Here is a 25854-nt window from a genome sequence, read left to right as displayed (position 1 = left end):
ATGCACCCCGGCGTGGCCAAGCCCCGCCTCTGGCCACGCCCCCTTCCAGAACCTTCAAGCAGGTTCCCGGAGCCTCTGGACTAACTCCGCCTTTCACCTTTACCCCAGATATGCCCCCCTTATAATAAGGCGTTATGTAATACTCCCATAACCACAATTACCCCCACAAATGTCACCCTGTTATACATCACCCCCCCCCCCCCCCCGTGGTTAAAAGATAGCCATCCCGGCTAATAATAATAACGAAATGCACGTGAGGCAGGAGAAGAGTTCTGCCATAACTAGAATCAACGTAACAATATGTATTCTCAGGTTTTTTCGGTAAAGTCACGTAGGTAAAAACATTAAAATTAATGAAAGTAAAATAAAACAAAACAAAAATAAAATTCACGACGTTTCGGAGGCAACACAAGTCTCCGTCATCAGGTGGGACCGTCACAGCCGAATTAGCTGCATCAAGTGAAGCAATGATTCAAGATGTAATCCCTTATAAGCAAGTTGAAGGGAGGTGGAGAGGGGGGGGGGAGAGCTTATCAGGCTGTGGTAGCCAATGAATGGAAACGTATCGGGAGGGAGGAGGAGCGGTGATCAAAGACTGCACGCAGTGCTCAACACAATGAATGGAGACGTGTCGGGACGGAGGGCGAGCGGCGATCAAAGACTGCACGCGCACGCAGTGCTCAACACAATGAATGGAGACGCGCCGGGACGGAGGGCGAGCGGTGATCAAAGACATCACGTAGTGCTCAACACAATGAATGGAAACGTGGCGAGCGGTGATCAAAGAACAATGAAGAGATTACTGTTAAACACTGTGGATGTTAACACTCGGTGAAGTAAATTAAAATAGTGCCTGTCAGATAAGATGGTCCAAAAAGTGTAATTAAGTCTTTTTTGCGTGGTTAATAACATCTTTCCAGTGATTACTGAGTTTGTACCCATCATCACGGTTGAAATTATGTCTGTGTTTGTATATTTGTATGGCTTCGTGTACAAACCTTTGATGGTAGCCCGGAGGTTTGCAGGTTCTCTGCAGGTTCTCTGCAAACCTCCGGGCTACCATCAAAGGTTTGTACACGAAGCCATACAAATATACAAACACAGACATAATTTCAACCGTGATGATGGGTACAAACTCAGTAATCACTGGAAAGATGTTATTAACCACGCAAAAAAGACTTAATTACACTTTTTGGACCATCTTATCTGACAGGCACTATTTTAATTTACTTCACCGAGTGTTAACATCCACAGTGTTTAACAGTAATCTCTTCATTGTTCTTTGATCACCGCTCGCCACGTTTCCATTCATTGTGTTGAGCACTACGTGATGTCTTTGATCACCGCTCGCCCTCCGTCCCGGCGCGTCTCCATTCATTGTGTTGAGCACTGCGTGCAGTCTTTGATCGCCACTCGCCCTCCGTCCCGACACGTCTCCATTCATTGTGTTGAGCACTGCGTGCAGTCTTTGATCACCGCTCCTCCTCCCTCCCGATACGTTTCCATTCATTGGCTACCACAGCCTGATAAGCTCTCCCCCCCCCCTCTCCACCTCCCTTCAACTTGCTTATAAGGGATTACATCTTGAATCATTGCTTCACTTGATGCAGCTAATTCGGCTGTGACGGTCCCACCTGATGACGGAGACTTGTGTTGCCTCCGAAACGTCGTGAATTTTATTTTTGTTTTGTTTTATTTTACTTTCATTAATTTTAATGTTTTTACCTACGTGACTTTACCGAAAAAACCTGAGAATATGAATCATTGCAGTCACGAAAGCTTCAAATCTAGAAGTAACAATATGTTTTAGAATAGGGCAGAACGATCGGCAATGAAGGGGAAGGAATAACCCAGCACAATATGGGGGTAAGAGAACAACAAGAGGAACATTTCTCTTCTATATAACACACGAGCGCAACCCCCCAAGCAACACAAGTCTCCGTCATCATGTTGCCTCCGAAACGTCGTGATTTTAGTTTTTTTATTTTATTTTATTTTCATTAATTTTGATGTTTTACCTACGTGACTTTACCGAAAAAACCTAAGAATATGATTCCTTGCAGTCACGAAAGCTTCAAATCTAGAATTAATGCAATAATCTTGGTCACCGAAATTTAACACATTTGGACCGAGTCCTCGAAGCCGGTCCATCCGTTAGGACACTCTTCTTCACAGGATATGTGGGCTCCGCCCGAAGACTCGAAGAAGGCGGTTCCCCCGACTTTGCAGGTGTCGCGGCTTCCGTCTCGTTCAACGACTCCGCGAGTTCGGCGAGGTCACGAGCCCCGTCATTTATGGGTTCGGAATAGAGGCCGACCGAAATTCGGTTTCGGTTTCGGTGCCGAAAGTTGGCAAATGGCCTCTTTCGGCATAGTTTCGGTTTCGGACGAAAGTCTATTTGTTACTTTCGGTTTACTTTCGGTTTCGGCCGAAATAATTTTTTTAACTTTTGGTCTGGTTTCGTTTTCGGCCAAAACCAGAAATTCAGTTTCAGTCGGCCTCTAAACTACACGCGCGCGCATGCGACTCCGGGCAGCAGCGGCGGCGGCGGTGGTTGATGGCAGATGCTCCTCACTCTCTCCGGCGATCGCAAGCAGCGCACACATGCACACTCAAGCAAGGATGGGGGTGAGAGGGGTGTGGTGGTGGTGGCGGTGGTGGGGGGGGGATAAGACAGACGACAGAGAAGAATAAGAAGAAAATAACTTCCCCCCCAAAACCACCAAACTAGCGAGCAGCAGCAGCAAGCAGCACACGCGTAGCCAGCACTCGCAGAAGCAGCAGTCCACCAAGAGCACTTTTGTTTGAGCGGCTCAGAGGCTGGGCTCTCACAGGCAGCTCGAGGCACGCACCACACACACGGGCGCATGCACAGCACACAGACGCGCGCACGCACAGCACGCTGAGAAGATTATAGCAGCGTGCTAATGCCAAAAGTGTGCATACGCACGTGCGCACACTCACTCACTCATCCGCCCACCAGCCACACACACACCAACCCACCCACCCCTCCAATGATCCAATTCAACCCTCCCACCCCACCTCCTCCTCCACATGGGTTCCACACAGCAGGAGGGGGCTTGGGTGTGCGTGCGTGCGAGTCTGTGACGTGTCTAGAGGTCGACCGAAATTGGTTTCGGTTTCGGCGCCGAAAGTTGGCAAATGGCCTCTTTCGGCATAGTTTCTGTTTCGGCCGAAACCAAAAAGTAAACTTTCGGTTTACTTTCAGTTTCGGCCGAAAGTAAATTTTTTACTTTCGGTTTCGACCGAAAGTAAATTTTTTTACTTTCGGTTTACTTTCGGGTTTCGGCTGAAAGTAATTTTTTTACTTTCGGTTTTGGCCGAAACCAGAAATTCAGTTTTGGTCGACCTCTAATTCGTAAGCTGTGGGCGGCACAATACAATCCTTCTGACGCACGCTCAAATGGCATCTCCCCCGGCTCGTCAGACACAACTGACACTGGCCGTACACAATTTGGAGATGAGGTGTCAGTCCGAGTAGGAATATAAGGCTTCAACCGCAACGGATGTACAAACCAACGGCGACAGCCAACTCATATACGCATGCACTGCAGTCGTTTGACTTCCATCACTTCCACAGGACCCTGCCATGGCCGATACATTTTAGGGGATGTTCCCACTTACGGGCAATGCAACCACGCTCGATCCCCCACAGCCCAATGCCACTCCTGATTCTTTTGCCCCGAATTTTGTTCGTTGGGCACCTGTGCTTTGGCGGTGTTTAATTTCGCCGCTTCTCGAGCTGCCGAGACACATTCGAAAGTAATTTCCAAAGGCGCAGGCAATTTAGATTTTCCCTTTTTCTCAGACAAACCCAATTAAATCTCCATGGGAGGTTAACTCTGCCTCCCGTACATGAGAAAAAAGGCGAAAATCCAGTGGAAGTGTGGGGAGCCGTTCTGTACGCGGCCAACACTCCTGGAATATGCAGATCCCAATCAATTTGGGCTGCACTGACTGCCTGACAGAGCATAGATGCCAGGGTTCTATGCAGCCGTTCTACCATCCTGTCCGTCTGGGGATGGTACGGGGATGTACGAATCTTTTTAGTGCCTAGCACATCGCAAAATTCTCGTAGCAGCTTAGAGGAAAAATTCCGCCGCTGATCCGTGAGAAGCAAGGTGTAAAACACTATCCCCCGGCGCGACCTCCTCGGCGGGCTCCACTCCCCCAAGCGCTGCTATGACAGCCGAGGGCATTGCCGCTGGAGGTTTACAACGACCCGTGCCCGACGCGCACGCACAACTATTGCCTTGAGGCAAGCGAGAAAACGCATCAGCGTTACAATGCCGAATTCCTTTACGGTACATCACTCGGAACGAGTACTCCTGGAGAATCTCCAGCCAACGCGAGAGCTCCCTGGAGGGCTGGTCTACTTTGAGGGAGTACTGAAGGGCTGCATGATCTGAGCAAACCACAAATTCCCTGCCGTAAAAATAAGGCCTATACTGTTGTATAAAAGTAGACCATGGCCAACAGTTCCCTACGGGTGACACAGTAACGCTGGTCAGTCGTAGACAAGACGCGGCTACCATACGCAACCACTTTTTCCACACCATTCTTAACCTGGGAAAGGACGAGACCTATACCCATGTCGCTAGCGTCTGTGTCAAGAACAAAGGGCAGGAATAAATCAGGGTAATCGAGTGGGGACGCATCAGCCAAGCGTTCACGAAGAGCCATAAATGCAGCCTCTTCCTCCGACCCCCACTTGAACCTCTGGTTCTTAGCCGTTAAGGCGTGTAGTGGTTTAGCCACTGTAGCAAATTGTGGCACAAATCTACGATAATACGACGCAAACATAACAAAACTTCGGACCTCCCCCACATATTTGGGGGTCGGCCAGTCCCGCACACACGCCATTTTCCTGGAGTCCATGGCTACCCCGTTCACGCTGACAATGTGGCCTAAGTATCGCATGGAGTTTTGCAGCAAATTACATTTAGCAGGCTTAAATATCAGATTAGCCGATCGCATCCGAACAAGAACAGCTCGCAGTCGCTGGAGGTGTTCTTCAAAAGTTCGGCTAAACACAATGATGTCATCTAAATAGATGAAGCAGGAGTCACTGCAGGCCAACCAAAACGAGTTCCATCAACCACTGAAAAGTGGCCGGTGCCGAGTGCAATCCCATCGGAAGGCAGTTATATTGGAAAAGTCCCTGGAGCGTACGGAACGCGGTTTTAGGTCTCGACGACTCATCAAGGGGAAGTTGCCAAAACCCTGTTAACAAGCCGAGAGTATAGAAAAAAACGCGCGCCAGACAATGCGTCCAGGAAATCGTCCATACGTGGGAGCGGGTATGCATCGGCCACCGAGATTTTGTTAAATTTCCGAAAGTCCACGCAAATTCTAAGACTGCTATCATGTTTCTTAACGAGCATAATGGGCGCTCCCCAAGGGCTGGTAGCGGACTCAGCCAATACGGGTTCTGACGAATAGGCCCGGCCTCTCCTGTATCAATGCGATGTTGCAACAGGGAGGTACGGCCAACATCGAACTTGTTTTTACTAAACACATCCGAAAACTCACGCAGCAGTGATCGTAAGTCCCCCTGCTATGCTGGAGACAATTGCGGGTTCTCATGACACAACACCTCCACCCAAGTATCGTCCTCTGCAACATTATTTTCCACTGCGCCAATAATCTCGTCGCCCGCAACACCATCACCTTTGTGAAACGCGGCTGTTGCATCAGCCAACACCGTCCCGACCTGAACCACAGCCGTCTCCGGGCCCGCATTGAGAACCTGCAAGAACGGCTCCTGGTTGAGGTGGACGACTGTCTGTGCGCCAACCAGCGCCAATCTCCGAGTCACCGCATTCGAGGGAGTCAACAAGACACCCGATTCAGGATTCACTACCTGTGACCGCTTGCGATAGCGCAGCGGCACCAACATCTGCGATCCTGGTGGGATTTGCACCGAGTCCTTGACAAGAGCCTGGACCATAACATTAGCAACCATACTCCTGTGTGGGGACCGCAAACAGTTTGCGGCCCAACAGCATCTCCACACAGCTTTGATCAATGAGGATCTTAAGGGGCATTTTCCTAAAAAAAATCGGTGCCCAGAAGGCAGGGCACCACTAGCATCCTCAAGATTAGCACCGGCCCAACAATTGCAATCTCGCCAATCTCAACGCGGGCCTTTATTTGCCTTATAATCCCCATACTACCACCATTTGCCGCAACGTTCACTACCGGCCTAATAAACCGGTCCCTGATCGGTAACAGGTCAAAAATCACGTCGGAAATAATGGTAGTGGAAGCACCAGTATCAATTAACACCCACACCTCAATTCCTTAAATAGAACCCGACACTGCCGAGGCCCCTGCAGTGGCCGCAATGACCCGACGTGCTAACTTCCTCTACTGTGTCCCCGAGATAGGCCACCCCTGTGTAACTAAGCCTTGCTGCCCGGCGGCAACATGAGCGCGATGCGAGGTGGAGATGACTTCCGTAAGCCTAGGTGCATGAGTTTGGAATACAGCTGAGTGTCGGATGTGTCGCGAATCGCCTGTTGGGGTTGGGATGCAGCCGTCGATGGAGCCGGGGGCACCGGAGACGTCGTCGGGGCTTGACGCAGTCTCGGACATCCCCGCGTAAAATGCCCTGGCTGGCCGCAGCGGAAGCAGGTAAGTGCGGCCCTCCATAGCAGGCGATCCTCCTCCTCGCGCGGCCTCCAGTCCCGTGACTGCTGCGGCACCTCTCCCCATTTGCGACTCCACGTTGAGACCGCGGCTGCGACGTCCCCCTCCACCGGCAGGTCCACAGCAGGCTGAATCGCGACGTTCCGTGGTGACCACTCAACCGATTCGCCATCGCGGCCAGCGGCGCAAGTTCTCGTGGGCCTGCAGACATCGGGCGGCCCATCGGGACGTTTGCTCGTTCTCGTCAATGACTGGCAAAACGACCCCCATTTCACGTGCTTGTCTCAACATCCTTTCCATCACCAGAGAGTCGAGGGCCTTCGGGTCTACCGCGGGTTACGCCGCCTCTCCCAGTGCCAACAACGCGCTGCGGTAGGCGAGGGGTGTCTCGGCCTCCCCTCGCCTCCGCTGCAAAAACATCTTACGGGTGTCGGAAGGTGGTTCGTATACTTCGGACATCTCGGCGTATGCTCCTTGGAGTGTCATCGTATTCCAGGCGGGATTGGCCTGGAAAACAGCGAGGATGTCGTCAAACATTGTTGGCAGAGCTCTCAGCACCTCTTCCTTGGTCCAGTTCACTGACCGGTAAGCCACCTCGAAGCGCCAGATGAAGGCGCTCCAGTCGTCTCCTGCCGCGACGAATTCCCTGACAGGAGGCAGTCGGCGGGTTCGTTCAGTCCCTCTTCCAGCGTCGACAGCAGCAGGCGTCGCATCTGGCGAATCACGCCCATGTCCTAAAATGGCGGCCCCTGACCGCGCTTCTCCTGCGCTGCACATAATGGCGGCCTCTGGCCGCGTGGTCTCTGCGGCGCGCGTAATGGCGGCGGTTCCGCTCGCGGACGTTCCCGCCCGTGATTCGTTCTCCGGCGGTCGGTCTTCTCCCCCCGGGGAGGTCCGTGCAGTCAGCCCCGCCATTGTGATTGCCATCAGGAGCTCCACCATCTGCGAGACCGTCGCTCTCAGGAGCTCGCTCCGACACCATGGGCCATCCAATGTCGGGCTGCTGCCGCGGAAAATCTGTCGCCTGTCCCGCTGTCTCCAGCGCCGCCAATTCCCCCGCCGCAGCTTCGGTAACCGGGACCACAGTTCCCGGGGCTGTTAAGAGGTCCAGTGTCTCATCCTCGTCATCATCAGAAGAACCACCAGTGGGTTCTGCTTCTTTGGTACTTTGACATATTTTTATTTTCTTTTTATTCTTTATTCTGTCCTCCGATGAGAAAATAAAAAAAACATTTCCACCACTTCTGACTCCAAATGTAGTGTGCGACTTCCACGACACGTCGAGTAGAAGGCTTTTTGTTTATTAAGACCACACGGGGGCGATATATTACGTAACGCAGCTACACATAGGTAGCTACACATAGGCGATCCTAACACATAGCCCATCTCCGACATACGCTACGCTAGCTGTCCGATGAGCACAGCGATGGAGAGGGTCTTGCAGAAGAACAACCAAGTCGTCGGAGACGAAGAGATGACGACGAGCAGCGACGCAGCCAGGACCCAGGTCCCGCAACAGCACCCGAACCTCTGGTTCGACCCTCCTGATATGTGCCCCGGTGCGGCCAAGCCCCGCCTTTGGCCACGCCCCCTTCCAGAACCTTCGAGCAGGTTCCCAGAGCCTCTGGACTAACTCCGCTTTTCACCATTACCTCAGATACGCCCCCCTTATAATAAGGTGTTACGTAATACTCCCATGACCGCAATTAGCCATTCAGGCCGACAGATGTCATCCTGTCATTACACATGTTTAGCGCTCAAGATGCTTTGCTGGAGAAGTGAGCGCTAATCGAATCAGCGCGAAAATGTGTCATTACACCATTGTATATACATGGGGATGCATTGAAGACGGCGCTATTTCTTACATATTAGCAATAAATAAGGGCTTTGTTGGGGTATCGGTAATAGTTCTAGTAATTAACACAGACGGTAAACATTTTATAAATACATATATATTTTTAATCATAGAATCAGCCGTATGTGCTGTACGCACGAGTAGCGTTTCCCTGTATTCCTCCTACATGGCAGCGGTGGGAGACGAGGCTATGCGCAGTTGCTGCCGAGATGATTTAAACACTTGCGAGCGGCGTTACTGTAACAAATCGAATATGAAAACTTTGATCGCAACCACCAATCGCGATGATCGACTCGCGGGTGACTGGGGTGCTGATTGGCTCAGTGAGCGAGTCGCTCCCATTGGCTGAGCGAATTGTAAACGAGGACAGAGGTTGCGTGTCTTTGGCGCTGCCTTGGCTGCTATAAATGTCCACATGATGATAAGCCACTTCGCTGAGCTATCGTTTGTGGCCAGGTTGCTTCTGAAAACGAGCTTTGTAGCTCCGTGGGTCTTACCTGCTAAAATGAAAAAAAATTTGTTTTTCAAAGCAGTTTGCTAGTTTTTAATATTTTAAGTATTCAGAAACATGCGTTCAGAGAATTTGGCTGCTATACGTTTCCACATAATCCACTTCATTGAGCCATAATTTGTGATAGCCAGGTCACTTCTGAAAAAGACCTATATAACTCAGTGGGGCCTCACCTGGTAAAATAAAAATAGTGTTAGTGTTCTCACTCGTAAGCGAATTGTATATTTTTGGATATTCTTAATTTATTTTCGTTAAACTTTTCTCCATGAGAAAGAGCGCGATAACGAATCGGCGTTCTACGGGGTCGCGCTAATTGGGCTGTGTATTGTAACTTTAAAAGATGGCTTGGTGGTAATGAACGAGTAACTAGAATCCTCTACATTTCGAAGCTTGCTCCCCTCTTTTCTCTCCGCCTGATGAAGACTGCTTGTGTTGCGATCGAAACGTCGTGGGTTTTTTGCTTTAATTATTTTTAATTTATTTTTTATTTTATTTTACAAGTTTTATTTTTATTGTGATTTTTTTGCTTTTATTATTTTCAATGTATTATTTGTATTTTTTATTATTATAAAAAAAATTGGTTTCTATCTACGTGACTTTACCGAAAGAACCAAGAATATGAATTCCTGCAGTCACTAAAGTTTTAAGCCAAAATAAAATCCTCTACTTCGATTATCATTTTGCATGAGGGGTTCTGCGAGTGTCTCAACCACCGATGAAATCTCTGCTCATCGACGCTTCAGATATTGCCCACTTGGCCGACGCGGGCTGTGTTGTGCACTCATCTGGCCTTTCCGTTTATTCCAACATGGGGTGGGTGGACCCGTTTAACAAAACCGCAAGGAATATTAATAATACATGTAATAAGGCCCGAACGTTGGCTTGGTCCTCCCATCACGTATTTCACTTGACATTATACCGCGCACATAACGGATACAGCCTAGTGTCCGACCAAAAACTCCTAATTGTGGCCGTATTACTTTAGACAGCAGCGGGACAACAGGACAACTGCATACCCGCTTTTGTGTTTTAGTTTTTTGTCCTTCCCAGCTGGTTACGTACGGTGAGAAAAAAGTTCCACATACATACCAGTTTAATTCTTGTAAGGAATTATCGTGCAGTCGAGCCATCATCGACTCTACGGTGTTAGACCAGAGGACGCCAAAAAGCGTACAGCCCAAAGACAATGCACTATCAGAGTAATGAGGGCTCGGGGTGAGCATCTACATCATGGGACCTCCTTTGCCAGTACCAAAATATGAAAATAGGTTTTTCCCATTTTTTCTGACAACAAAACAGGTGTTAAGATGTTAAAACACCAAACTGAAACCTTTCACAAGGAATCATCTCTGCATTAACCACAATGCTTGTGCAGGTTGAGACCTGACAAGTGACACCGTGTCAACTGCGTTGATGTGTCGGTAGCTCGGTGCACGGTGACCCCAGATGACGCCGTCATTAGGTGACCCATTGACGGGGAACTCTGCCAGACCCGGCAGCGCGGGGGGGGGGGCAGCATCGACCACTGCTGTGGAGCGGCTCGGTTAGAGTTGCCGCGAGGAGGCGAAGGAAAACGACGAGCCCGGTGATAATGAACACACAGAGACACACGCACAGACACACACACAGACACACACACACAGAAACACACAGACACACACACAGAGACACACACACAGAGACACACACACACACAGACACACAGACAGACACACGCGCACATACACACACGCACAGACACACGCACAGACACACGCACAAAGACAAAGATCCCCCGTATAGCCTTAACAGACTGTAGGGGCAAGTGTTGTTAGCGAGCAGCACCTAAAAAGGCCGGTAAGGCACACGAGGGGGTGGGTGGCCAACATCACGCCCGGCCGCCTTTGTCTCCCCATTGGCGATGTTTACACATCGCACCAGGTACTCGTTTGAGGCTGAGTCTACCTAGGTGAGGCCCAGGACCGGTTCAGATAATCGTCGCCGGTGTTGGCCGTGAGCGGGAATCGAACCCGGATCGCCGGGTTCGTAGCGCAGCGTAGTGCTGACCGCTACACTACCGCTCCCCACATACACACAGAGACACACACACTGACACGCACAGACACACACACATACACACACAGACACGCACACATACACACAGACACGCACATACACACACAGACACACACACTGACATGCACATACACACACAGACACACACACTGACACACACATACACACACCGACACACACTGACACACACACTGACACACACAGACACACACAGACGCACACAGACACACACACAGACACACACACAGGACACAACAACCGCCATTCGCCACTAAGTGGCGGTGACGTCACCACGACGCTTGTGCCAGGCCATGTGCACCTTGAGGCCACGTGAAGTGTCGAACGCCCGCTGGCAGGAGGTCACGGGGCAGACCCAGGTGCCACGGGTCGACTGACCGAGATGACTGGCTGATGCACCACCTGTGCCCCCTACTGTACCAACTTGCTGTGCTTTAGCCACCCGGCGCTCCGCTCGTTGTTGTGAGCGTCGCTCCTCCGCCCTCCGTTGTTGTTGGAGGGCGACTGCCTCCAACTGCCCAGTAGCGTCCTTCATGAGCCTCCTCCACTGAGGCCGATCTTGACACCGCTGGTACCAGTCATCGGCAAGTCCACTCAGCTCCACGTTCTCATGTACCACATCACTCCATCTCTTCTCTAGCCCGTGCCGCGCCCGTTTAGCCCCCTCAATCCGGCCGAACAAAAGCTGTTTAGGCATGCGGTGGCTGGGCATGCGGGCTACATGACCCAGCCAACGCAGCCTTGCCTGCCGGAGGAGCTCACTGATGGGACTTTGCCCAGATCTTTCAAGGACTTGTGAGCTCCTCACACAATCCAGCCTGGTTAAACCCAGGATGGATCGTAGGCAGGCCAGCCTAAATGTTTCCAACCGGCGAAGATGCTCCACTAGGGGGGTCCACGTTTCGCAAGCGTAGAGAAGGGAGGGAATGACCGTGGCCGAGAAGACCTGAAGCTTCGTGCGGAGCGACAGACCAGGTAGCTTCCACACAGCGTTACGCAACCGATGAAAAGATATTGCCGCTCGACTGATTCGGAGTGAGACCTCTGCTGATAAACTGGAGCCGGTCATAAGCACACTGCCCAGGTATGGGAAACTCTCCACTCTCTCCACAACTGCCCCATCACCAATTGGGAGTTGTGGGGGTGGAGTGTCCGATGGTACAAAATACCCAGGCAGGTGCTTAGTTTTGGTGGGGCTGATGGTAAGGCCCCACCTCTTAGTGGCACGCTCCAGTCTCAGCAGCAGCGTCTCCAACTCCTCTTCTGAATGAGCAGCTATTACCAAATCATCGGCATACATAACGTGGTTGACCAATAGGGAGCCATCCCTTGATCGCACCCGGGCGTCGATCAGCCTCCCATTATATCTGTACCAAATGGAAATTCCCCCGGTACAGCTATTGAAGGCTTCACGAACTACGCAGTCGAAATAGATGTTAAATAATGTGGGAGCCAGAGGACATCCCTGTCGCACCCCAAGGTGTACAGGGAAAGGCTCCGACTCCCGGCCACGTAGTTTTACCCGGGCCCGCTCACCATCATGAAGGTCCTTAATGATCGTGAGCAGAGGGTCAGGGACTCTGAAAGCACGAAGAACAACCCAGAGCCCAGTCCTACTGATGGTATCATAGGCCTTGACCAGGTCAATAAAGCAGATATGTAGGTCTTTTTGGAATTCCCTACACCTCTGCTGTAGCAGACGGACAGAAAATATGGCATCTGTGCAGGACCAACCTTTCCTGAAACCACATTGGGGCTCCGCAAGCCTCTCCTCAGCGTGCCTAGCAAGGCGATGTTGAATAATCCTTGCCAGGACCTTACCCGGCACACTGAGGAGTGAGATGCCCCTGTAGTTGTTACAGTCGGTACGGTCCCCCTTCTTAAAGAGGGGGACCACCAGGGCATCCTTCCAGTCCTGCGGAACCCGTCCAGTGGTCCAGACTGTTGTTATGATGTCATATAGGGCAGTCTGTGCACAAACGCCACCCTCCCTCAGCATTTCGCTTGGGAGATCATCTCTGCCCGGTGCCTTCCCTGGTCTCAGACTCCGGATCGCCCTCAGTACTTCCTCAACAGCTGGCACCTCAGCCAGCCACTCACAGGGGGTGACCTCTTCCAATATTTGAGGCACCGCAACCTCAGCAGGGTTATCCCCACTTTGTGCCATGATGTTTTCCTGGCTGAGAGATTTTCCCTCCCCCAGGACCTCACAGAAATGCTCAGCAAATCTGCAAACCTGTTCCTTATCTTCTTTTTTCTCTCTCTCTGACTACTTGTGCTCTCTGCCTGTGTCCTCTCTTTGGAATGTTCACACTTAAATTCTAACATAGCAATCTTTGAAATACGTAATCAACCAGGCTACGAGTTAATTGTGTGTTGACCGACCCTCTGTGTTGTATTACATTACATTTCGATATTTTACTAGGTTATTTAATTTTAGTGTGTCCTTCTCCTGATTTTCAGGCTTGCTTGCCGTGTCATCGCACTTGCAGCACCACGTTTTGTTGTCCACTCATTGATATGCTAATTTTTTCTCTAACCCCCCTCCCTCTCTCGGCGTCCGCACTCCTCCGTCTATTTAAGGCCACCCCACAGAGACGACCACCTCTCTCTGTTACCTGTGTTGCTCTCTCTATGTATCTTGGTGATATATGTCTGCTAATATGTCTGTCTATAGTTTTCTGGTTAGATTTTATGTCGCTATTTCATTATACCTGATGATGATTGCTTGTGTTGCAATCGAAACGTCGTATTCTATTATTTAATTTAATTTATTATTTTATCTTTAGACGTGACTTAACCGAAAGAAACAAATAATAACTGTTCCTGGGGGTCGGATATTGGATCACCGTTTTTTCCTCTAATGATGGAAATAGGTGTGGTGCTGCAGGTTACTTTTTTGATGGAGTTAAATAGTGATTTGTGATCGCGGGCCACTGAGGCAGACTCCATCTCCTCAGCAACCCGCGACCACCACCCATCCTTACAGCGCCTTACGGCTCTCCGAACCTCCGAGCGAAGGCTGCAGTAAACCTCCTCATTCTCTGACGTGGGATGCTGTAGGCGATGAGAGTGGGCCTGTCGCTTTTTCTCAATTAACCTGAACACCTCCTCTGTCAGCCAGGGTTTCTGGGGAGGTCTGGACCGCGTGCCCAAAGCAGCCATTGCAGCTGCATGAGTCACAGTCTTAAACCTCGCCCATTTACCCTCGACATCAGGTGGAGTGGGGGACGATGCCAACCCCAGCTGCAAGCGATGATGAAATTCTCGCTTGCAACTTTCATCAGCTAACTGAGACCAGGCCACTTTTGGTTGGAATGGGATCCTGGGTGTACACCCACCACCGGAGTGGAAGAATGGCAGGCGCATCTTACAGATGACTAGTCGATGGTCAGAGGGCAGATCAGCTCCATGGTAGGTCCTGGTGTCAAGGACATGGGCTCGCATCCGCTGGTCCGTCACTATGTAGTCCAGCAGATGTTCTTGCTTGGACCCGGCATGTATCCATGATGTTGTGTGGATGCACCGATGCCGGAAGAGCGTGTTGGTAATTACAAGCCCATGGGCTGCACAAGAATCTAGCAGAATCCTACCGTTATTATTGAGCTGATCTGGCCCATGCCTTCCAATCACTCCAGACCAGGTGTCAGCATCATGACCAACTCGGGCATTGAAGTCACCCAACAAGATGACTCTGTCCCGAGTGGCCACTTTAGCCAGCACCTGTGACAGGAGGTCATAGAAAGCGTCTGACTCATCGGCTTTGCCTGCATCCCTCCACGGATGTTCGTCTTCGGTGGGGGCATAAGTAACCACGACCACCATTCCTCGCCTCTGATTGATGGGAAGGCGAGCCCAAAGTATCCTGGGGCTTACAGGACACACACACACAGACACACACACAGACACGCACATACACACACAGACACACACACTGACACACACAAACACTCAACGCGGACTCCGCCCACACCTCATTCCACCTCCTCCCCGCCCCTCGGGAACCGTGCGCGCGACTGCCCCCCCCCTTCCCACGCCCACCCCCCCACTTCAGACCCCCCCCCCCCACTTCAGACCCCCCCCATCCCCGTACGCGCGCGCGCGACTTACGGCGCTGGGAGTCGCGGGGGCCGCGGCCTCGCGCAGCTGGCGGAGAGGTCGCCCCGCCCCTCAGCCCCACTCCCCGCCCCTCAGCCCCCACACCTCCCCCTTTCCGCGCCTCCCCCCCCCCTCGCGCGCCCCCTTCCCCCGCCCGCGCGCGCGGCTTCGACTCCAGTGCGCGCGCGCACCGCTCACGTGACTCGAGCAGCCGGAAGCGGCGCGCGCGCGTTCGCGTGGGGCGAGAGGCGGAGGGGGGCGGTGGGGGGGGTGCCCCCAGTATGGCCCGCCCACTCGCGCGCGCGCGCTCTCTCATACCAAAGGGGGGGGGGGGATGGGGGCGGGGGGGTGATGGGGGCGGTGGGGGGGGTGCCCCCAGTATCGCCCGCCCACTCGCGCGCGCTCTCATACCAAAGGGGGGGGGGGGGTGATGAGAGTCGCTCTCCACGTGATTCCCGGTCTCTCCACGTGGACACAGACTCAGAGTGTGGATTTATACCGGAGGAATCCGATGAGCTATAAAGCTCTTTTTATTTCACAGATGACCGGTCAGTCGGGGCGGGTCAGAACGTTACGACTCCAGTACCTCCCTGCCGCTCCGTGGTCACCATTGAAGCTGCCAAACGTCGTGGGTTTTGCCAGGACAAGGTCACAGTGGTCTCAGAGAGGCGGTCATTCCGGTGTCTTCCAGAAGCTTTTTGTGAAAATCTGGATTGTATCTCCAGATTCAAATGCTCATTTTATATGGCCAATGAAGAGCAACCATTATGCGTTCAGTTCTCTAACTGATTTAACCATTCAATGGCTTTTTCTGAGAGTTGGTGAATATCAGATACACCGCTTTCAATTTAATACTTGGGGCAGTGCGAAGTTATAATACAATCCATGGTTTGGTGTTAGTGGCTGCACTGGCACACTAAACTCTTGATGCTGGGAGGAGGGGGGGGCAACCTGGGGCCAACGTTAGAAAGAGCGAAGACATTTACTTGTGTGGGTGGGATTAGCGATTAAGTGGACGTGGCTATCCAAGGAGAAGTGGGGCTGGCAAAGTTAGGGGGAGGAACGTCCAGGTAGCCGTGTGTCTAGGTTGAGCCTCCCAGAAATTCTTCAAGTTATGGCCATGTTGTGAAAACACCAAACGCATAAGATCCATGGGTTTGATCTTCCACGAAGCTCATGGTCCACCCTAAACCGAATCCACTGCACAAACCATGGAAGACAGATACGGAACCCTGATGCACAAATGGAAAATTAAAAACTCTCCAGTGGCGTGCAACTGTGGTCATCCAGAACAGTATAAGAAAATAACGACGCAATGCTTGATCCACAAATACGAAGGAGACATCCCAGCGATGATACATTCCGCTGCTCCTGATGTGGTTGTCTCTGGGCTTGACCACCTGAATGTGAGATTGTAGATATTGCTCTGCATCTACATCAGCAGCCGTACGGAATAAATATGGACGTGTATAATGACGTTGGCATCTAAGCGGTCTTCTGCCTGTGCATTGCACAAATGAAACGGTGCAACGAATAAAAATACAAATCAAAATATGAATAAAAAAACAATGATAGTGTGACCTGCATTATTGTTGATGTAGTGGCGTAACACGCGCAGGGTTGCAAACAGCAGTTACATTGTGTAGGGGGTTGCAGACAGTGAGGTCAGCTAAGGATAAGCAGGCCTGGGTGACAGCAGACAGAGAGACGCCAGCAATTATGGAAAGAGGCAGTGATTGGCGGCTGCAAATGCAAACGCGGAGTCGGCGCCACGGAGGTGAGAGATAGTGGCGATAAGGGGGAGAACACATGCGTGAGGCTGGGGAGGACGCCGGCTTAATGAGGGCCATCTGAGGGCACTTAATGAGGAGGGGGATAAAAGAGGAACGTGTGAGGCTGAGGGGTTGAGTTGGTTGGAATGAAGACAAGAGTGAATTCAAGAGAAGTCCGAGACCCCGCTCTCCACACCTCGTCCACTCCAGCGGTGTTGGCTGATCCCCCGCTGGAGGCACGGGCGAGGTTGGAGGCGAGAGGGTGATAAGGCTAGCAGTAGAGAAGCTCGCAGAGTTTATAGTAAGCTAGCGGAGTGTATAGTGAGAGGCTGACAGTGGAGAAGCTGGCAGAGGGGAACAATAGCAGGCTAGCGGAGCAAGAGAGAGCAAGCGGAGCGTAGCAGACGAGCAGTAAAATAGGAGACGCGTGGTGTTGAACGCGAGGAGTTCTGTATGAATAAAGTGACACAGGAGAAAAGAAGAAGTTGTCCGTGTTAAATAACACCACTACATTTACATAAACATTCTGCAAGCGTATAATTACAGATTTTTACCCGACAATAGATTTCAGTGGTATTGAACGTACAAAAATAATGTTAGACAAAAATCACATCTGCCATTTAAAGTCACCAATAACATAGTGTTAAACATTGAGAGAACGTGCTAATGAAATTAAATTCCTTAAAAATGTTTTTTTATCAGATGGTCTGATTGGAAAGCGGCCCAGATTCAAAGAGTATGAGACCTCCTGGCAGATAATGGCTACATTGACACATTCCAATCTATTAGATCCAGATATAACCCCCCAAATTCTCAGTTTTATAAATACCTCCAGATTCGGGTTGTGATCACCAGAACCAGAGGAAGAGAACTGATAGCACCCCCTCATGCAGTAATAAAATGGCTCCAGTCAGATAAAGAGAGATACAAACTCTCTGAGGCGTACCGGCTTCTGCTCTCAGGGACAAATCGTGGACGACCTCTGACCCTAGCACTATGGGAGCAAATAGTGAATCGGCCAATCCCCAAAAAGACATGGACCCAGATTAGGAATTCCACCCCCCAAGGGGTCAGATCCCTCCCCCTAATACACGATTACAAACATGCGTTCTGGTCATGTCCGACTATTACTGAGTTGTATGAACATTTCATGGGGGTATTCAATAAGATTAACAATACATTGGGGATGTAAATGTATAGTGCTGGCCCGGGAGGGCCGTGGCGTGCGATGTACTTACGTCGCGGACAGCACCGTGTTGGTTGCTGTGTGAGGCAGGCTCTAGCATAGCACGGCGTGCGATGCACTGTCATCGCGTACACCCCATAGGTGGGTGTAATACCAGCCCTAGCGGGGTTTGGTGAGTGCTGGGATAGCGCGGGCACCACGCATGGCGTGTAGTGCGGGCTCCCACAAGGGGGAGCAGGAGAGTGTCAGCCCAGGGACAGGGTTGCCCCGGGCCATGGCACTCTGGTTGACCCCGTAGGCACTTAATCCGGAGTGTCCACAGAGAGGGCCCCAGGTGGGGGGGGGGGCTAGGGGGTGATCACGTGTCCAGGGAGAGCTCTTGAGAGGGATCGAGAGGGAGCTAGAACGCTCGCAAAGGTGGGCGGGGCCAAGGGCGGAGCCGGCCCCGACCCAGGGGGATATAAGGTGGGTCCCTGAGAGGGACCGGGGTCGCTTCGTTCTACAAGCTGGAAGCTCTACATTCTACGTTCTATATCTGAAGAGGCACCAACACGTGGCCGGGAATTCGAGTGAGGGTCTGACCCTTTATAGCTGTAACGCCTATGTATACAGCTGTGTGGTCACCACCGTAGGCTGTATCTGGTAAAGGGGCAGTTACCCCTTTGTATATACGTGTGTTGCAAGAATAACGTCTGCGACTCAGGTGGACTCAGTATACATCTGTAAAAAGTAATGTGGAAACTACCCTATGGGGGGCTTAAGATAAGTGGCACTGACTCGAGAACAGAACATGTTGTTAAGGACTTTCAATATAGCAGCAACAAAACCCACATTGAGTACGTGGAAGAATCACGAACCCCCCCTCCCATCCTCAATGGCTGTATTCATTAGGCCAAATCTCAGCACTGGAGCATCTGAGCTATAAACTCAGAGACAAGGAAGAAGACGACAGCACGTACATGGGGTCCATTCCTAAACCTTAGACCAGTCTTAAATATCTGAGCCCAGAATGGCAATGACCTGGCCACCCACCCCCTCCCCCCAAAAAAATATCCCTTCCACCCCTCCCCCCGCCTGCTCTGATGAGTCCAGTGTGCCTGATACCGTCGATGCAACTGGTAATGTCAGGATGTTGCACTGTATGATGCGAGGGAGGATGTGGAATAAACGCTATGTTATTTAGCAAAAATATGTTTTCTGAAAAACTGACAGTGCATGACGCTGCAGTGTCCCATCGTTTCAAATGGGTGAATTCACCACCACGAACATGAACCGGAGGCCAAGCTTGAAGGCACAACAGTGCCACATTTAAAATATCACGAAACGTGAGGGAGCAGTCACTGCTATGAAAAAATATATCTCTGCCCCTCACTTGGCTCTCACGTCACAACATGCGCGCATCTAATGACGAGGCCTCTACGATGCGCCACTAACGAGTGCTGAGCGAGCGCGGTGTGGGCGTGTGTCAAGTTGAGAGGCTTGGAGCAAAAGACCCGGAGACATGCACAACGGCGTGGAGAGATGTGTGGAATAGGCAAAGCATACATAGAGCAGAAGGGATGCAGAGAGACACGGTGTGTGAGATGTTTGCAGCGAGGGAATCTGAGATAGACAATGCACACAGTTCTAACAATAACTGTTTTCGTCCCCTGATGAAGCTGAGGTCAAGGTTTTACTCTGATGTTTTTATTTTTTCAATTGGGTTTTTTAGATGGTTTTATAGGCTGCATCCTGGTTGGGGTGGTGCCGCACACACATCGGTTGACATGTCACGCACAGCTGGCTGGTTTGGCTTCCCTTCTTGCTGTGCATGCCACTACGATCATATATGTTAACCCAGTAATAGGCACAATGGTGTAGCCCTGGCGAGGCTGTTAGACAACAATTCACAAAACAGCAACAGCCTGTACAGCTGCCCAAAGGTAATACCCGGCCACCAGACTCTGAAATTATAACATACAATCTAGATTTGAAGTTTTCGTGACTGCAGGGATCCATACGCACGCGTCTCTGGAGCCGCAGGTTTGCCGAGCCCTGGCCGAGTACAAAAGTATAATGTGTTGGTGAACGAGCTTTGAGGTCCAATATATTAAAGACCGATTAAATCGTGGCGTTAATGACCGCGCACACGCGCGTTACTTGGAGCGGTAACGTGGGCCCGCGGTCGTAAGTTTTGCCACTCGTTGCAGGGGTTCCACGGTTTGAATCCGGTGGGCCGCACCGGTTAATAATGCAGGTACATTAACCATGCAATACTACGGCGCTGTCTTCTTCAGGGTGGACGTTCAAGGTCCCGTTGTCGTTTGACGAGAGCAAGCCGTTGTGCGCTGGTGTCATCCAAATGTTTATACTTGGCCGCACGTTACCCAATCGGGATTACACGTACTCTTAGGTTATTTCGGTAAAGTCACGTAGGTATAAAAGAAAATAAATTAAATCACGACGTTTCGGGCGCAACACAAGCGTCCGTAATCAGGTGGACAACCACATAACATACAATAGCCAGACCCATCTTTTTGGATGCTGAGCTGAGAGCATCCGTCAACCCGGGATGACTCCAGCGTGGAATTATCATCCAATCCTGCAGATTCTTTCTTGTGCCTCCGTGTCTGAAGTCTGGTCCACCCTGAAGAGTACCATCGGAGAGCCCGAACCACGACCAGATGAATCTCATTTCCCACTGATGGCAGCTCCCTCTAATTCAATTACTGCATTTGGTCATTATTCACTCAGATTACTTCTGTTCAGGAGATTCAGTGAATACTTCCCCACAGGGCCCCAAATATCACAGTTACAACCCTCGTGTGGGCAGCTGCCATGATAAATCTGTAAGTCGTCCTGGGAAATTAAAACACCTGGTTTGTGTCAGTTACACAATAATACACCACTCACGAGGAAGCTCCAATGGGTATTTAGTCTACTCTTCCACGCTGACCACGTGTCGTAGAGGAGGTGTGCGTAGCCAGACTTTACTAATTTATTCTGCTGAGTGAACAGAGTTTTGGGGGATTTAAGAATATTTTCCCATTATTTAAACTGCTGCCCGGGGAGATGGAATCGAATCTGCACTTTGCATGTCTAGTGCGCTATTACACAACGCAAGCTCCCTTCGTTTCTTAGTTAAAAAATAAAATATTGTTTACTGCTAGGCATTTCTATATGTGCAGCAAACCAGTAACCAGGTTTTCCTGTTTTTTACTTTCAGTTACCAGAAATGTATATTTTTACATTGCTAATGAAGACAGTGTATTTTGTAATTATTGTATTGCATGTATGTGTACGAACAACCTTTAACTCGTGGCACACAACAGGAAGGGGAGTTGGGTCAAGAATGTAATGTATGGAAAAGAAAAAGGAATGGGAAAAGAAAGATACAAGGGAATGAATAATAAATAAGAGGAAAGGGATGGTAAAGGAATGGAAAAATTGAACCAAATGGTCGGGAAAGATGAGGCCCTTGGATTTTGTACGGAGCAGCATTTGTTTTCACAGGGGGCGGGGAGAGGGGAGGGATTGAAAGTGGGGGGTGGTCACATAGCAGTCACGTGATTCACGGAAGGCTTGAGCTCATTTAGACATGCAGTATAGATGTTCAACCATTTAGCATACGCTTCGATGCGTATTGACGTTCGAATCCCACATTATGACATTTAAAATGATGGAGATGAAGGTGTGGATGTCCTAGTCGAAAAGTACTTCTCAGCTATTCAAGCACAATTGTTAACCCTACTGGTAGGTTGTCGAGTTTGTAATTTTTTTAGCGCATAACGATTTTCAAAGGAAAAATTGCATCAAACGTAAATTTATAAAGCAGAACGATTCGGTTGAAAATCGGTACGTGGTCGACGCGTTTAAAATATGCGTCCTAAAGTGTTATGGCTGGCGTGCGACTCGAAATGGATAAAGCTTCTTCTGGCAGCTTGTCCCACTAAAGAACAAGCTGCCAAAAGCGGGTCCCCTCGGCTAAACAATAAACTTCTGAGACATTGCTCAAAGTTATGGGTGCAAATAAATATTGTAACGATATTATGTTATTGATTTGCATTGCCTCTTTAACTACAAAGCAGAAGTACCTGTCGGAATGCAAAACCCTTGAGGGAAAAGACAATAACTGCATTGCGCTCGTGCAGAATAGTTTGTTTTAACCCCCCCAGCCCACATGCGTTCAATATACACTGTAGCACAACAATTTGGGAGGGAGACGATCGGAGTGAATTCCAGTGGAGCCGTGTGAGAGAAGCGAGGGCAGTCTGCAATGTGGTGGCTTTGCAGTGCTTAATGTGCGAGGAAGGTCTTTGCCTGAAACGTCGTCCGTCTCCTTTTCTGGGAATTGTTGTTGACGCCCCATTTCCGAAACTCCCCTCCCTGACTATGCTCAAAGCGCTTTTGAGTTAAACGTCGTTGTATGATGACGTTCAATTCAGCCATTAAAAGGTCTCAAGCAACCGGTGAGGCGCTTTATGGGCCAGAATTCGATCAATAGGCTGGCGCGAATAGATAATCGATATTTGTTGACGGTGACAATCGCGTCGGACGGTGGGGAGTGAATGACGAAAATTTGGCCGGAAAACCACCACGTGGCCTGACCCATAAACAAACACGGACATGACACGTGGTTTGCGAGGGGGGGGGCAATGAGAGAGCCCCGCCCCCTTCCCCCGCGCTGCCACGACGTCATCCGGGCAGTGCAGCCGCGCGCTGCGCATGCGTGAAGTGACGGTGGTGGAGGCGATGGGAGGTGTGCGGTGCGATGACGTCAGAGGAAACGCGTGTAACAGGGCGGGGGGGGGGCGGAGCTGGCCACGTGTTGGCAGGTCGGGGATCACGTGGCGTGGAGGGCGGGGCTTTGTAGTGGGCGTGGTTTTGCAAGAGTCATGGGGGGGAAGAGGAGGGAGGGGGGATAACCAAAAGCGAGGGGAGGGGCTCCACGCCTCCCCCCGCTCCGCCATCTTTTACCCGAGCGCGCGCGCTCCCATTGTCTTCACCCGCAGCGCCAGCCCCGCCCCTACATCCACAACCCCGCCCCCTTTAGCCCCGCCCCCTCGTCCCTTCTACTCCCTCCAGCAGCCCCGCCCCTCGGCCTAGCGTCTCGCGCTCGCCCTGCCCCTCGCCTGAGCCCGGGACGCGGCGGAGAGAGACACGGCAGGCGTGGTGGGGCCATGGAGGACGACGGGCAGCCCAAGACGCTGTGAGTGGCGAGGCGGAGTGTGGATACGGCGAGGGGGTTAAGGGATGTAGGCGACGTGGAGAGGGACTGGCGAGGAGACGCGAGGGAGCTGGGGCGAGGCGAGGTGAGCCGAGGCCCAGGGCCTGGCTCACCGCGCAGGCCGGCCTGGCTAATGTTGCCATTGTTGTGTTCCTTTGTTGTCGTTTCCTCAGGAATTATCATTATTGTTACGTTTGTAGTCGCGAATGGAGTAGCGATGTTTAAAAAGAACGGGACGTGCCTCCTGCGCCGACGGCGACCGCGTGATTTTGTTGATTATTTTTGACGCGGGGCGCGAGCGCGCGGAAGCTCCCCTCCATTCCACAATCACGGGGGGGGGGGGGCATGGGCTGAGAGGGGATGGGATGGTGGTGTTCGGGAGATGTTGGGGTGTTTCAGGACGGGATATGTGTTTCCGTGAGGTGGTGGGATGATGTTTTGAGTGTGAGGATGGGATAGGTGTTTGCGCGAGGAGATGGAATGATGTTTTGAGTGTGAGGATGGGGATGGTGTTTGAGTATTGGGGGGGCGAGTGGTGTTCGCGAGAGAGGATGGAATTGTGTGAGTGGAAGGGTGGGATGTTGGTGATTGAGAGGATTGTGCTTAAGGATATGATTGTGGTGGTGGTGTTGAGAGGGGATTGGTTGGGTAATGTTTGAGTGAGAGGATCGATGGTGTTTTAAGTGGGAGGATGGAGTTTTGGGACTGGGATGGTGTCACCATATTCTTGCCTCGCATTCAGACCCAAATCTGGCAACAGAGACTTGATGGACCCTCACCTGCGTGTGGATGAAGTTGTGTGTGCCCCTGAGTGAGGAGTGCGTGTTGGAGAATTCCCACTTGGCCCACTACACATTGATATCGCTGCAGCACTTCATCTGCAACAATCAACTAAATATAAAGCCGTCCTGGGGTGTGTGGGCACCACCAATTGCAATAATTAGGCGTCTCAGCCAGCCTTCGAGCATGTCAGTGTTTACGAATAAAACAGCAAAATCTATCGTGACAGTCTCAATTTAAGAATCTCGCATTTAATCCGTACGAATTTACTTAGACACCATCCAGTACTGACGTGAGTGCCCTCCAGTTTCCCTGTGCATGTAATATTTCACGATCAATTTCGCCTCGTTATGGGCATCGCAATAAGTCAATTGATGTTTAATTTACAAAGCAAATGGCAAGGACACGTGGATTTTGCAGTGGCCAGTTGTTCCACTGCGTGTGTTGGGAGAGTGCGAGAGGACCGTGCTGCCATTGTGCTGCTAGACACGTCTGCATTTTCCAGCAGAATGGAACAAAATGCAATGAGTGTGTCTTTATACACTGCCTGAGGAGCATTTTAGTCATTTCCTTTAGCGAAGTGTTTCTCAAATTTATTTGTTTTATTGCATTGTGATTTCACCTAACTTTCAAGACCTCTAAATATCAGCACGTGTCAAAAATATATTTGAAATTAGGACGTGTCATGTGTACGTTTAAATTGCCATTGTATATGCGTAGTGTGGGGATGTTTAGATGCATGAATGAGAAGCGTCATTGTAGCAGTTTGACCCAGAGTGGCAGAGAGTGTAGTAATAACTACGGGGTGTTTAAGGAAGACTGCTGCTACTGTATGCCAGGCTCTTGTGAAAGTGACGTCTTCACCCCAGCTCGGCTGAGGGTGGTTCAGTCCAGCACAGCTTTTGCACTCTGCTGCCGTGTCTCTTGGAAAAGGGAGACTTCTTCATGAGCAAGAGGCACAGCACGGCCTTTAATGCAAGAAGTATGGGACTGCAGGCAAATGGGAGTTTCTGTGCTGACCCAGCAACATCGTTCACAAGCGATGTCTGTTGTGCACAGCATGTGTATTTTGGGCCCGCTTCAGAACATTGTGTTGCGTTGTGTGCAGCTCAACTGTTTTGAACTTGTTTTGCGCCAAGGTTGACCGACTTCAAAGAGGGGGGGGTCATAGCAGTGATAAGTGGTGGATCGGTGAATCTATGAATCGATACATCGGTACTAAGACGTACAGCAATGGCTAAAAGAGCATGTTCAAGGTTTAATGTTGTTTAGATTTTTTGGGTCGTGTAGTGTCGTGTCTGCCTCCCGTTCGGATATGCCTGGGTTATGGAAGTTCGTATATGGATTGTGTTATATGTTCGGGGTGGTGGGTTGATTGGTCACGCACTGCATTTTTATTAAAAGGATAGCAAATGCAAGTAACCATTTGCATGTCTCTTGGCTCAACTTGAATGGCATGTTTTTATATTTGTTAACTTATTAGCAGTCTTGTACACTGCCGATTAGTTAGCTTGCAAATATAAGCTCGTAGCCCAGCTGCCCAGCATTGAGCATTATTGGCAGGCCTGCATGGGCGTCTGATTGCCTGGCTTTCACATGCGGCTAATTGGCTATGAGTTTTGTATTTGTGCTTGATCCACATCATGCGTGTTAGGCCAGTGAAGGAATGCAGGGCCTGGACATACATGTCAAATTCAACCT

The 25854-nt window shown here is 50.7% G+C and overlaps 2 protein-coding genes across 5 annotated transcripts in view; one reads left to right on the top strand and one right to left on the bottom strand.

Moving 5' to 3' along the window:
• Positions 1–15296, bottom strand: part of C4H2orf42 (chromosome 4 C2orf42 homolog) — a 39560-nt gene extending 24264 nt beyond the window's left edge. The window contains exon 1 of the mRNA XM_078855097.1: positions 15222–15296. The gene's annotated coding sequence lies outside the window, so the exon portion shown is untranslated. The remainder of the gene's footprint in view (positions 1–15221) is intronic.
• A 7921-nt stretch (positions 15297–23217) lies between these two features.
• LOC144931575 (nucleolysin TIAR-like) overlaps positions 23218–25854 on the top strand; it is a 90911-nt gene continuing 88274 nt past the window's right edge. For all 4 annotated transcript variants that reach the window (XM_078855582.1, XM_078855581.1, XM_078855580.1 and 1 more), the window contains exon 1: positions 23218–23355. In XM_078855582.1, the coding sequence (XP_078711708.1) occupies positions 23327–23355 (29 nt within the window). In that variant the 5' untranslated portion in view covers positions 23218–23326. The remainder of the gene's footprint in view (positions 23356–25854) is intronic.

The sequence above is a fragment of the Lampetra fluviatilis genome, chromosome 4, assembly GCF_964198595.1.
Source record: "Lampetra fluviatilis chromosome 4, kcLamFluv1.1, whole genome shotgun sequence".
Taxonomy (NCBI): domain Eukaryota; kingdom Metazoa; phylum Chordata; class Hyperoartia; order Petromyzontiformes; family Petromyzontidae; genus Lampetra; species Lampetra fluviatilis.
Note: the sequence above shows the minus strand (reverse complement) of the source record. Positions and strands in the feature narration are given on the sequence as shown.